Source organism: Carlito syrichta, unplaced genomic scaffold, assembly GCF_000164805.1.
Source record: "Carlito syrichta isolate Samal-C Ts95f unplaced genomic scaffold, Tarsius_syrichta-2.0.1 Scaffold308804, whole genome shotgun sequence".
NCBI lineage: Eukaryota > Metazoa > Chordata > Mammalia > Primates > Tarsiidae > Carlito > Carlito syrichta.
In genome coordinates, this window is record NW_007252900.1 from 716,411 (window position 1) to 730,486 (window position 14,076).

Below are 14,076 nucleotides of genomic sequence, written 5' to 3' on the forward strand. Positions count from 1 at the left end.
GCACACTCATGGCCACTGCAGCCTCGACCTGCTGGACTCAGGTGATCCTTCCGCCTCAGCTTTCCATGTAGCTGGAAGTATAGGTGCATGCTACCATGCCCGGCTAATTTTTTGATTTATTGTAGAGACGTGGTCTTGCCAAGTTGCCCTGGCTGGTCTCGAGCCCCTGGGCTCAGGCAATCCTTTCACCTCAGCGTCCCAAAGTGCTGGGATTACAGGCTTGAACCACCACACCCAGCTAGAAAAGCCATATTTTCTAAATAACTTTGTTTTCATTAGAAATGTAGTACATTGTCTATATTGAAGATAACATAGCTGGGTATGGTGGTTCACACCTGTAGCCCTACTTGAGAGGCTAAAGGAGAAGGAGTGTCTGAGCCTGGGAGTTTGAGGCTGTGGTAAACTGTAATTGTGCCACTGCACTCTAGCCTGGGTAACAAAGTGAGACCCCCATCTCAAAAAAAAAAAAAAGATAACATGTTATTGAAGAAAATAAAATCACCCATTAGAAATAACCACTGTAGCTGGGCATGGTGGCGTGTGCCTGTAGTTTCAGCTACTTATCAGGCTGAGATGGAAGGATCACCTGAGCCCAGCAAGTTGAGGCTATAGTGGCTGTGAGTGTGCCATTGCACTCCAGCCTGGGCAACAGAGTGCGACTCTGACTCAAAAAAAAGAAGAACCACTGTTAACATTTTGGTACATTTCCTAGACACATATGTACACACACGTATGTTAGTTTTGCTTGCTTTTGAACTTTACATAGAGTAGAATCATGCAATACATACTTTTCTACCTAGCTTCTTTTGTCAACATTATCTTTGTGAGAGTCATCCATATTCTGTGTGTAGCTGTAGTTTATTCATTTTCATGGCTGTATAACATTCCACTATGTGAAAACACAACAATTTACTTGTCCGTGTCTGTTGATGGGTATCTGGGTAGTTTCTACTTTGGAGCTCTTATGAATACATTGTAATATATATTCATGTACATGTCTCTTGGTACAAGGTGCACACATTTTTATTGATTACAAACACTAAGCATTGGCATATGCTCAATGTTAGTAGATAATTATAAACTCTTTTCCAAACTGATCACGTTTACTCACTATATCAGCATTCAGATTGTTCCACACCCTAGTCAACATTTGTTATTGTCATTGATTTATTTTTTAATTTGGGTTATTAAAGTTACAGAATATCTATTTGGTTGTTCTTTAAAAAACAAATATGTCCTGCAAATTGTTTCTTTTTTATATTTCTAGTTAATGCCAAATTCTCAATCTTATTTTAACTTTCTTGAACAAATTAAAGATAGTTCTTTAAAAGTCTGTTCCTGATAACTCCATAATCTAGATCACCTGTGAGTCTCTTTTTTTTTTGAGTTGGAGTCTCACTGTCGCCCAGACTGGAGTGCAGTGGCCGCTCCTGGCCACCGCAGCCTCGACCTGCTGGGCTCCGGCGATCCTTCCACCTCAGCCTTCCAAGTAGCTGGAACTACAGGCACACACTACCACGCCCAGCTAATTTTGTATTTATTGTGGAGACGAAGTATTGCCAAGTTGCCCGGGCCGGTCTTGAACCTGCGGGCTCAGGCAATCCAATTGCCTCGGCCTCCCAAAGTGCTGGGATTACAGGCTGAGCCACCGAGCCCGGCGTTGAGTCTCTTTTTATTGTGTATTGAGTCTCTTACTTTCCAGTCATGTTATCTTGGCTCCTCTTATGCCTGACTATTTTTTATTGAATTCCTCACAATGTATAACAAAAACTATATAAATATTAATAATTTGAAGCCTAGGATAATATTTTCTTCAGAGTTTATAATAGCTTTGGGAAGTCACCTTGAGACAGGAGCAATCCTAGACTACCTTAATCCAGTTTTGGGGATTGAGATGAATTAAAGCTGGGATTCTCTCCCTGCAAGATGGACATTCTATTTCAAATTCAGTCATATTTCTAGGCTGTAGTCCTTTGGGCTTCCAACCTAAAGTTTATGTAAGGTCTACTCTTAGTGGTCCATGGATTCCAATTTTTCTTCCTCTAGCCTTGTAAGGTTGTCAAAAACTCTGCTCAGTTTTCAGTCACTCAACTAAAAAAACTGGAATTTACAGACACTCTTGCCAGGTTCCCTTTTCTGGGTTTCTGTCTTCTCCCTGATTTAGGCCTCAGTATTCTTCACTATCTTATTAGCCCAGGTCTTCAATCAGATTTTATTTTATTTTATTTTTGAGTTGGAGTCTCACTCTGTTGCCCAGACTGGAGTGCAGTGGCTGCTCCCGGCCACCGCAGCCTCGACCTGCTGGGCTCCGGCGATCCTTCCGCCTCAGCCTTCCAATTAGCTGGAACTACAGGCGAGTGCTACCATGTCCGACTAATTTTTCTCCTGATTTATTGTAGAGATGAGGTCTCGCCAAGCTGCCCAGGCGGGTCTCGAACCCGCAGGCTCAGGCAATCCACTCACCTTGGCCTCCCAAAGCGCGGGGATTACAGGCTGAGCCACCGAGCCCGACCTCAGTCAGATTTTAAAAACATTTTGCCAGCTTCTCTAGTTATTCTCAACAATGTGGTGAGACCAAATTCCTTAATCTGTCATTACAGAGTTGTGTAATTATCACAATAATACATTTTAGGACATTTTTATTACCCCCCAAAAGAAATCCCAGATCCCATTTTTTCCTCAGCCCCTGGCAACCATTAATCTACTTTCTCTCTCTATGGCTTTACCTAATCTAGACAGTTCATATAAATGGAATCATACAATATGTACTCTTTGTGTGGCTTTTTTCACACAGCATAATGTCTTCAAGGTTCATACATCTTGTAGCATGTACGGTACTTTACTCCTTTCTATAGTCAAATAATATTCCATTACTTATCACATTTTGTTAATCTGTACATCAGCTGTTGGTGTTATGAACATCTGTTTACAAGTATTTGTGCATACATGTTTTCATTTCTGTTGTATAGATATCCAGGAGTAGAATTGCTAGGTCATATAATAACTATATTTAATATTTTGAGGAACTGTCCATCTCTTTTAAAAAATGGCTGCTCCTTGTTTCAATTCCACCATCAATGTGTGAATTTTGTAATATAAAAGAGAAATCAAATGAAAATTATCTTATAGTAAAACCATATGTATTTTTTTTTTGAGTTGGAGTCTCACTCTTGTCATCCAGGCTGGAGTGCAGTGTCACACTCACGGTCACTGCAGCCTTGACCTGCTGGGCTTAGGCTATCCTTCCATCTCAGCTTTCCAAGTAGCTGGAACTAGAGACGCATGCCACCATGACCAGCTATATGTATTTTTAATATACTGATTCCCATTGCTACACTCAAAGATATAATGAAGAAGACCAATGCTTGCCTCTATTTGTAAGAAATAAGACAGAATTTAAGAAATGTAAGATTAGAAGCCATTCTGCATGCGATGTATAGGTAAATAAAAAAGCAAAGGTGTTGGTAAACATCAGTAAAAACTAGTGTTAGGAAAAAAAAAACCTCTAGTGTTAGAACAACTAATCCAGGCCAGATATGTATATGACAGATAAAATAGAAAAATAACCTAAACTGAAGTGTGACAATGTGCCAAGATAAACTATAAAATATTGAATTTGTAGAAAACATAAGAAAGTATGATGTTCTAGTCAGGCCTTTTTATAAGTATAAGCATGAAAATAATTTCTTATGCTATTTTATAGAAAATATTTCCTAACCTAAAATGTTGAGGCATTCATTTACTTTTAAATACACAGAAGACACTGGAAACCATATCTGTGACAAGGAAATAGAGACTAGATTGGAAAGTGAAATACTAATAGAGGCCCTAGAAAAGTTGCATAATAGATTTGGGGGGATAATTTCTGAATAAGACAAAAAAAAAAAACCCCAAAAAAACTAAAAATTACCATAGGCGAGCCAAAGATACATGATTTCAATTTATGATTTTTTTTACATCAATTCCTTATCATTGGGCTACAGTCAATCAGCCATTGACTGTAGATCCTTGCATTTCATGTGCATTCACTTATTAAATGATATTTAGTTTTAAGTCTGTTTGTTAAAAGTTTCAAATCTCATTTTATACTTACAATTGCTTTCATTATTTTTACAGTGCAATTATATTATTGCACCAAAACCCTTTTGACTAAATAAATACTTGGGTATGTTGCAATATTGAGCAGAGAAAACTGCTAGCCCAGTTCTTTATACCCTTTTCTCCCAAAACACACTTTTGACTTGGCCCTAATGAGCACCAGTCAAATCCAAGTAGGCTCCCTCTTTCTTCAATTTCCTCCAAATACAGATGGTCCTTGATTTACAATGGTCCAACTTATGAGTTTTTGACTGTATGGTGCGTTTATCTGGATATTTTGGACTTAGGATGGGCTTACTGTGGAGGGTGGCACCTCATCATAAGTGTGTAGCATTGTAATGAGGGAGGGCAGGAAGACGGTAACGCACAATTAAATCTCAGACAAGTAAGCAAATAGTAAAATCAATTAGAAAAGACCTAAGAAAGAAAGAGAAGCAATTCAGGCAAGCAGATATAGATGCAAGAGGGTAATTAAGCAAACAAAGTGATCTGGAAAGAAAGAAAAATATATTAGAACAAAGAATTTAGGCTAGTGTAGTTCAGCACTTTGGGAGGCCAGGGTGGGAGCATCACTTGAGGCCAGAAGTTCAAGACCAGCCTGGGTAACATAGTAAGATCCTGTCTCTACAACAAAATAAAAAATATTATCCAGTGTGGTGATGTGCACCTATGGTCTTAGCTACTGGGGATGCTAAGGTAGGAGGATCACTTAAGCTCAGGAGATAGAGGTTGCAGTCAGCTACGACTGCACCACTGCACACCAGCCTGGGGAACAGAGCAAAACCCTGTCTCAGGAAAAGAAAAGAAAGAGCAATAATATCATTCTGTTGGGACAATAAATAAGATCCCAGTCTAACAAAGTTTGTACTTAGATTTATGCCATCTCTAATTCCAAGCCTCTCCTCTTTAAGCATTTAGCAAAAAGTTTCTTTTGAGGCAGGGTAGTTAGTACAGATTAGGCATAGATACATAAAGTTCTTGTAGGCAGGTTTTTGGAAGTGGTCAAACTGATTTTTCTTATTACATCTTTACTGCAGGTCAGGCTGGAACGTGGACCTGCCAGTCCATGCCATCCTTTTCAGCCAGTCAGAAGAAAATCCCACCAGATGTAAGAATAGAACAGCCCCTTTCAGCTCCTGGTTTAGTATAATAATCACTAAAAATCCTTCAGGTTCCCTGGTCAAGGTAAAAGGCTCAGCCCTGCCCCTTAACTGATCAACACCATAGAAATGATAATAAGACAACCCCTTGCTCACCAGTGCCCTACCCTACTAGCATATCAATAACTAGGTAGCCATAGCTAGCTTTCAGTGGATGGCAATAGCAAAAGCAACGGGTCTTTCTTTTTTTAGAGGCTCATTCATGTAAGGTCCATCTAGCATGAATCTTCCTCTTTCCCTTTCTTCTTCTCACCAATAACTCTCGGTGACTCAGCCTGTAATCCCGTGCCTTGGGAGGCTGAGGTGAGTGGATTGCCTGAGCCCGCGGGTTCGAGACCCGCCCGGGCAGCGAGACCTCATCTCTACAATAAATCAAAAATGAGCCAGGCATGGTAGTGCGCACCTGTAGTTCCAGCTACTTGGAAGGCTGAGGCGGAAGGATTGCCGGAGCCCAGCAAGTCGAGGCTGCGGTGGCTGGGAGCGGCCACTGCACTCCAGTCTGGGTGACAGAGTGAGACTCTAACTCAAAAAGTAAAATAAAATAAAATAAAATAAATAAATAAAGCAAGCTTTCCTTGCTGCTCTGAAATTCATTTCAAGGTCAAGTCAAAGAGTTCATGAGTTTTGCACCTTACTCCAGCCAGCATCACTTTGGGAGAAAACAGAGGTGGGCCAAGGAGAGAGAGAGAGGTAAGGCGATAAGGAAAGCTGGAGACAAGGGAGGGGAAGTAGGAGGAAAAGAATAGAGGAGTGGGAAGGGTACAGAAGTCGTAATATAGTCAGCAAGTTGGCCATTAGCACCACACCACTGACACATGGTCAAGATCTTAGTTTATTTAATATTGATGGCAAGTTCCTCAAAATATAATTTATGTAGCTCTGGAAACCAGCTCTCCTGGGAAAACTACTTTTCTGTCTTTTGTTGTACATCTGTATCATTCCCAACTATGAAACTACCAAGCCTCCATAATCACTTCCAATCACTGTTATTGGATCAATCCTTACCCATTAATAGGTAAACTTTTCGCTTTGCCATAGTAAACATCCTTTTGCGAGATACAGTTTCGCCAAAGGAAGTCTTTTTTGCTAAATGCTTAAAAAAGGACAGTTCCGTCCATGGAGTTAAGCAGTGCCTTAAATCTAAATACAAACTTTATTAGACTGGGATCTTATTTCTAGTCCCATCAGAATCCTTTTCATCTCTCAAAATTTTTTGTTCTTATGTTTCTTTTTTCCTTTCTCTCTCCTAGGACCTCAAATACCAAGAGTAAATTTAGGCTTTTCTACAGTGACCGTATTAGAGTCAGGCGAAACAGAGAGGCCAGTTAACAGCTGCACAGACTAGATAAGTACTGGTGAATAAGGGGCAGAAGAAAAGTATGGTGTTTACAAGACGTGGCCTAGGGGGTTAAGCTTGAGTTAATTCCTGGGCATACAGAGAAGAAAATGAAAGCCCTGGCGCCTGGCAAAAAATGGAAGAGGAAACAGCTAAAAAACAAATGAACCATTTCATAATTTGACTGTAGGCTGGCTAGAATGGTCAACTCCCCCAGGGTATAGTCCTAGAGCAGAAGCAGAATAGTAAGGATTCCAGAATACTAGGCTCTTTCCAGAAAGTCTAGAAAAAGGAGGAAAACAATCTCTTAGACCAATAACTGCTAAAGGAATATATCAACTATGTCAACGTAGGAGATGGCTAACCCATTCTGTTCTTCCCCCTATATTCCTTACTCCCCACCAATCAGGTGAAAGATGGATAGGGGAAGGAAGGTGTACGCCGAGAGAAAAGTGGACCTGTGTAGTTTGAAAAAGTTCCCCAAATGACACAAATGATTATGACATGTATCTTTTCCCTATAATGACAAGCTTCTTCCTCTACCTAAGTTTAGTTAGACCCCGGTTCCACCAAAACGATAAGCAGATTTCAGCATACTATCTTTCAACCCGAAGCAGTTATTAAAATCCTAACATTTGAACTAATACATGATTTTGATTGCCACCTAGTGGAAGAGATATAAAACCACAAGCTAAAACTGAGGAAAAGTAATCCAAAAGTATCAAATGTTGTTTTCTATACTCTGATAGCCAAAAACTGTTTCCCAAACTGTGGTGACATGTAAGATGATTCTAGGTAGCACAAGGATGAATGCTATTTTAGCTAGTTGGTATTTATTGCAATGCATATTAGGAAAAACATATACATACTTCAAATCCATCAGTTTGTAAATATGTAAAGGTGAGGCTAAATTAACTCTAGTATAAAAAAGTAAATAGATTTTTAAGAAATATTAAGTCATAATATTACACAAGTGGTATGAGATATCACCAAAGTCATAAGGTGACTGTAAAATGACTAACGTTTTGGAAACAGTTGTCTAAACTAGTTCTGATTGAAGATACATTTCCCTCAGTGTATGAGAGCTTTATTTATGTGCATAAAATGAAGTAATCCATATTTTAACAGAAATAATATTTTAGTATCAAATAGTTTCTGTTTTCTTAAACAGAAATTATTTCACAAATTGGCATTCAGTATTGCTAAGTCCCTATAAACATTTGCCTTCCTTAAAACATGCTTACCAAGGTAGTTATGCCATGATTGTAAATAGTTGATTCCCTCTCATTTTGACAAGTTTCATTATAGAAAGTATATTTCCATTTAATCTACCCAGTTAAAACAAATTTTCAGAGAAATGTTTGAACTCTTGCCAACTTATAGTAATGGAATGCACTTTCATGACCTATGTTCTATTGTCACAGTAGTCAATTATTTATCATAGAATTTAGAGGTTTCAAGAAAACCCTGAGCACTCAGCCAGCATTTATGAGTGCTTATGTTTACTGGATGTTGGAATATACAAGAGATGTTGGAAGTGGTTCATTTCATTATCTTTTCTGATGGCTACTGTAATTGACAATGATAAATTTTTCGTAATAAATTTCATGTTGTCACCTCATTGCAAGAAAGACTAAATAATTTAAGTGTCTGGAAAATGGAAACAGGATTATCAAGATTAGTTTAAACCAGACTGGGCTTGGTGGCTCACACCTGTAAGCCCAGCACTTGGAGAAGTTAAGGAGTTCAAGATCAGTCTAGGCAACATAGTGAGACCTTGTCTCAACAAAAAATAAAAAACTGGTCAGGTGTGCTGGCATACATCTATAGTTCCTGCTACTCTGGAGGCTGAGGTGGAAGGATCACCAGAGCCCAGGAGGTCGAGGCTGCACTCCAGCCTGAGCAACAGAGTGAGATTCTGACTCAAAAAAAAAAAAAAAAATTAGCTTAAACCAATCCTCCTCCATCTCTTGTATTAAGACCCACTGTGACTTTTTTTCCCCTTTTTTTCTTTTGAGTTGGAGTCTCACTCCTTCGCCCAGGCTGGAGTGCAATGGCATGCATGCTCACGGCCACCCCAGCGTCAACCTTCTGGGCTCCAGCGATCCTTCCGCCTCAGCCTTCTGAGTAGCCTGGGACTACAGATGCACACTACCACATTCAGCTATTTTTTATTTTATTGTACAGATGAGGTCTCACCAAGTTGCCCGGGCTGGTCTCAAACCGGCGGGCTCAGGCAACCCACTTGCCTCGGTCTTCCAAAGTGCTGGGACTACAGGCTGAGCTACTGAGCCTGGGCACCCTACTGTGACTCTTAACAAAATTAAGACTCTGTTAATAAGTGGGGCTGTTGAATTTTTGGACAACTACCTAACAGTATTGGTTACACTGTTCTACCTCAAGCATTCAGTTTGTTTCTGAGAAACAAGCACTCTTAGAGTTTCCTGTATATTCCCCAGACTTCATTTATATATTGTATTATATATAATATATTGATTCATTTTTACCCAAAGGGTGGTATACTATACATATTGGTCTCGCAGTTTAATTATTCCCTTATAAAAATAAATGAAGACTCGTTCCATTTTCATATATAATAAAGCCATCTCCCTCTTTTAAATTTTGTACTTTTTTGTAGAGTTTTGCTAGATTGCCCAGTCTGATCTCAAACTCCTGGTCTCAACCGATCCTCCCTCATTGACCTCCAAGAGTGCCTCCTTCTTTTTAATAGATTTAAAATATTCTATTGTATAAATGTGCCATGGTTAGGTGTGGAGGCTCATGCTTGTAATCCTAGCACTTAAGGAGGTCAAGTGAGAAGATCACTGGAGGCCAGGAGTTAGAGACCAGCCTGGGCAATCTAGCAAGACTCCATTTCTACAAAGATAAAAATTAAAAAATTAGCTGGGTGTGGTGGTCCTTGACTGCAGTTCTAGCTATTTGGGAGGCTGAGGTGGGAGGATCACTTGAACCCATGAGTTTGAGGCTACAATGAGCTAAGGATAGCACCACTGCAATCTAGCCTGGGCAACAGAACAAGACCTATCTCTAACATAAATAAATAAATGTGCGTAATTTATTTATCCAGTCCTGTAAGAAAAGACATTTTGACTGCTTTTGATCATTGCTATTGTAAATATAAAAACGACTCTCGAGCTGGGCTCGGTGGCTCAGCCTGTAATCCCGTGCCTTTGGGAGGCTGAGGTGAGTGGATTGCCCGAGCCTGCGGGTTCGAGACCCGCCTGGGCAGGTGAGACCTCATCGCTACAATAAATCAAAAAATCAGCCGGGTGTGGTAGCGCATGCCTGTAATTCCGGCTACTTGGAAGGCTGAGGCGGAAGGATCGCCGGAGCCCAGCAGGTCGAGGCTGCGGTGGCCGGGAGCGGCCACTGCACTCCAGTCTGGGCGACAGAGTGAGACTCCAACTCAAAAAAACAAATAAACAAACAAAAAAACTACTCCCTTAAATAAGCTTGTACATATATCATTTGACATTGTGAATTAATACTTAGAAGTGAAAATGATGACCCACATAAACTTGGGAATTGACTGCTGGCATTTTGGAAGGGAATCACATTAAATTTATGACATTTTTATTTTAGTCTTCCCACTGAGAACAGAATGTATCTTTTTTTTTGGAGTTGGAGTCTTACTCTGTCATCTAGGCTGACGTGCAGTGGTATGCTCAAGGCCACGGCAGTCTCATCCTGCTGGACAGGTGATCCTTCCGCCTCAGCCTTCCAAGTAGCTGGAACCACAGGGGTGCACCATCACGATCAGTTAATTTTTTTTTTTTGGAGTCAGAGTCTTATTCTGTCACCTAGGCTGGAGCACAGTGGCATGCTCATGGCCACTACAGCCTCTACCTGTTGGGTTCAGGTGATCCTTCAGCCTCAGCTTTCCAACTAGCTGGAACTATAGGTGCACGCCACCATGCCCAGCTAATTTTTTTATTTATTGTGGAGAGGAGGTCTAGCCAAGTTGTTCAGGCTGTTCTTGAACCAATGGGCTCAGGCAATCCTCTCATCTCGGCCTCCCAAAGTGCTGGGATTATAGGCGTGAGCCACCGCACCCAGCCAATTTTTAAAATTTATTGTAGAGAAGTGGTCTTGCCAAGTTGTCCAGACTGGTCTCGAACCCCCAAGCTCAGGCAATCCTCTTGCCTCCGCCTCCCAAAATGCTGGAATTACAGGCATGAGTCACCATGCCGGGCTAGAATATGCCTTTTTATTATGTCATATTTTACTGATTCTAACATATACATTTTAGTATTTCTAAATAAGGATGCATTTCATAATCTAGAACATCTTTCAGTCACTGTCAGCAGGTAGCAATATGATAGTAGTTACTTCTGGTGGGTAACTGCCAAGCCTGGTAATTTAAGATAGACCATTTAAAGACCATCTGAGGAAGACATATGAGTCATCTTGCTAGAAAAACCTTCTGTGACACCTTCTGGTATGATCAGAAAAGTACAAGTATTAGAACTTAAAGTGCCAGTGAAGGAAATCTCTTCAAGAAATGCTACATCATTGTTGTTTCTAATGGTGCAAAGGACAATTCTGCATAAGAAAAAACACCTATTTTGGTGACTCCAAGTCAAAAAGTGTTTCAGAAGAATCAGATTTTAAATTCAGGTGTTAGTAATATTTTTACTGATATGTTTTGCTTATATTTTCACTTTTATAATTGTACAATAAATATATGCTGAAATATCAAATACATTCAAGAGCTTTTTTAGTAAACATAAGACAAAACTTCTAGGTCCTAAGAAATTATTGTATCATAAGTATTGGCAGCCATTTTTCTAAGTGTTTTATTTTAAAAAATGTAATCTACAACTAGTAGCATCTCAAATTTGATGAAATACTTTAAATCTTCAGGAGCATTATAAAATTTCTCTCATATATTTTTTGCATATTCTTTTTTTTTTTCTTGTGAGTTGGAGTCTCACTCAGTCGCCCAGTCTGGAGTGCAGTGGCCGCTCCCGGCCACCGCAGCCTCGACCTGCTGGGCTCCGGCGATCCTTCCGCCTCAGCCTTCCAAGTAGCTGGAACTACAGGCACACGCTACCACACCCGGCTAATTTTTTTGATTTATTGTGAAGATGAGGTCTCGCCAAGTTGTCCAGGCGGGTCTTGAACCTGCGGGCTCAGGCAATTCACTCACCTCGGCCTCCCAAAGCATGGGATTACAGGCTGAGCCACCGAGCCCGGCCTACATATTCTTGTTAAGACTATTTCTATGTATTTTATCTTTTCTCCCATTACATTTTCTCATTGGAAGGTTATTCTTTTTGACTATTTTATAAGCAGGTACTTGACTGAATTCATTTTCTAGTTGTAATTTTTCAGTGGCTTCTTTTGGGTTTCTCAGGTATATAATGAAATAAAATTTAAACTCAAATGATCTATTATCTCAAAATTATCTGTTGGAATTTAAGTTCAATGAAGGGAAAGATTGTCGGTTACTTTTATCCTTCTATCTCCAACACCTAGCATATTACCTTGCACAAAGCAGGTAATTGATATATGTTTGTTAAATAAACTATATGAAAGCATCTTGCTGTGTAAAACTTACCCTAACACCTCCTAACTCCATTGAATTAGATTTTTAAAAATCAAATATAAATGAGGAAATAGTATTCCTATTTATTCCCCCCACATACACACACACAAATCCTGTAAAAAATAGGATATTTTATAATCAAATCTGTACATGTTTGGTTATAATTAGTTCTGTTTTAATTATTATAAAACCCATTATGAAGTAAGTTTTTCAATTTAAACACTTACCTTTTGGATCTTAGATCTGATGAATCAAACTGGATATTCATAGGTCCAGGACTTATTTCATGATCTACCTCAGGGGTGAGAAGATGCCTAGAATCACTGTCCATATTTGCCATTTTTCTCAGACTTTAAGCACTGAGGAAGTTAGTCCTACATAAATAAAAAGATAATTTAGTTTAATTTTAAAAATATTTTAGTATTCATAGCTAATACATTTGCATGCATAAGAGACTGGAAAAATGTGGAAATTTGCCGAAGACAACTAAGGATATAAATGCCTTAACTATTTGTCAGAAATTTGCTATCTCAAAATGGGGTTACCTCTTAATTTTCAGTTTTCTAAAAAATAACCGGGACAATCCATATAGAGTAATAAAATAGATCAGGCTATTTGGACCCTTTTTACAGAAGAAAACAAACAAAAATACTGGATAAAATACTTAAAAATCTCTTGAAAGGCATAAAACATAGGAAAATCAGGCCATTTGTAGGTGAAGTTAAGGAACCTAGAGAGGTAAATGACTCAAGGAAACTGCTGATGCCTTGTGAATATTTTCTGTACCAGGAGTATCTGGGCTGAGGTTTTCAAAGCCTTGTGTAGTACATATTAGGGAAACAGAAGGAAAAGTCCAACGTTCATCCAAAGTAAGAAATGATTATAATAAGAAATAATCTCCTCTCCCCACTTCCCCAACACATTATGGCTTCTTCAACACATAACGTTGAAGAATTTTACAATCAGAGTAAGGGATGACAAGGAGTAAAAACGCCTCTCTCCCAAAGGAACAATAAAGAAGTTTTCTTAACACTGGCCATAGCTTCTGTGTGTATGTTTGAGTGTGTGTGAGCGCATGTGTGTGAGCGCGTGTGTGTGTGTATTATAAAAACTTGGCACCACAAACTGCATCTGAATGAGGATTTGCAAAGTAGTCAAGAAACACTTGCAGTTGTGAATATAATTTTTTTTCCTGGAGTCGGAGTTTCACTCTGTCACTCAGGCTGGAGTGCAGTGGCATGGTCACAGCCACTGCAGCCTTTACCTGCTGGGCTCAGGTGATCTTTATGCCTCAGCCTTCCAAGTAGCTGGAACTACAGGCATGTGCTACCACGCCTGGCCAATTTTTTGATTTATTGTAGAGATGAGGTCTCACCAAGTTGCCCAGGTTAATCTTGAAACCTTGGGCTCAGGCAATCCTCTCACCTCAGCCTCCCAAAGTGCTGGGATTATAGACATGAGCCACCTCACCTGGCCTGTGAATATAGTTTAAAGTTAAGCAGATTGGCAGCACTTATAGGTTACTGACAGAAACAAATGTAAATCTTTCCTGTGAGAACACATCTTCATCCTAGTCCTGCTAACAATCTTTTTTTTTTTTTTGAGTTGGAGTCTCACTCTGTCACCCAGACTGGAGTGCAGTGGCCGCTCCCGGCCACCGCAGCCTCGACCTGCCGGGCTCTGGTGATCCTTCTGCCTCAGCCTTCCAAGTAGCCGGAATTACAGGTGCGCGCTACCACACCCAGCTGATTTTTTTTGATTTACTGTAGAGATGAAGTCTCGCCAAGTTGCCCAGGTGGGTCTCGAACCCACGGGCTCAGGCAGTCCACTCACCTCAGCCTCCCAAAGGCGCGGGATTACAGGCTGAGCCACTGAGCCCAGCTCTAACAATCTTTCAGAACAATGAATAGCAC

General features: G+C 40.0%; 1 protein-coding gene across 2 annotated transcripts in view; it reads right to left on the reverse strand.

Annotated features, from left to right (window-relative positions):
• Nucleotides 1–14,076, reverse strand: part of SLC38A9 (solute carrier family 38 member 9) — a 100,200-nt gene that overhangs the window by 72,396 nt on the left and 13,728 nt on the right. The window contains exon 1 of one of the 2 annotated variants that reach the window (XM_008065792.2): nucleotides 7,839–8,276. Coding sequence is in view for 1 of the 2 variants with exons in the window: in XM_021716396.1 (XP_021572071.1) it covers nucleotides 12,391–12,503 (113 nt within the window). In the remaining variant the exon portion in view is untranslated. Of the gene's footprint in view, nucleotides 1–7,838; nucleotides 8,277–12,390; nucleotides 12,538–14,076 lie in introns of those variants that run through there. The other variant, XM_021716396.1, reaches the window with a different exon arrangement.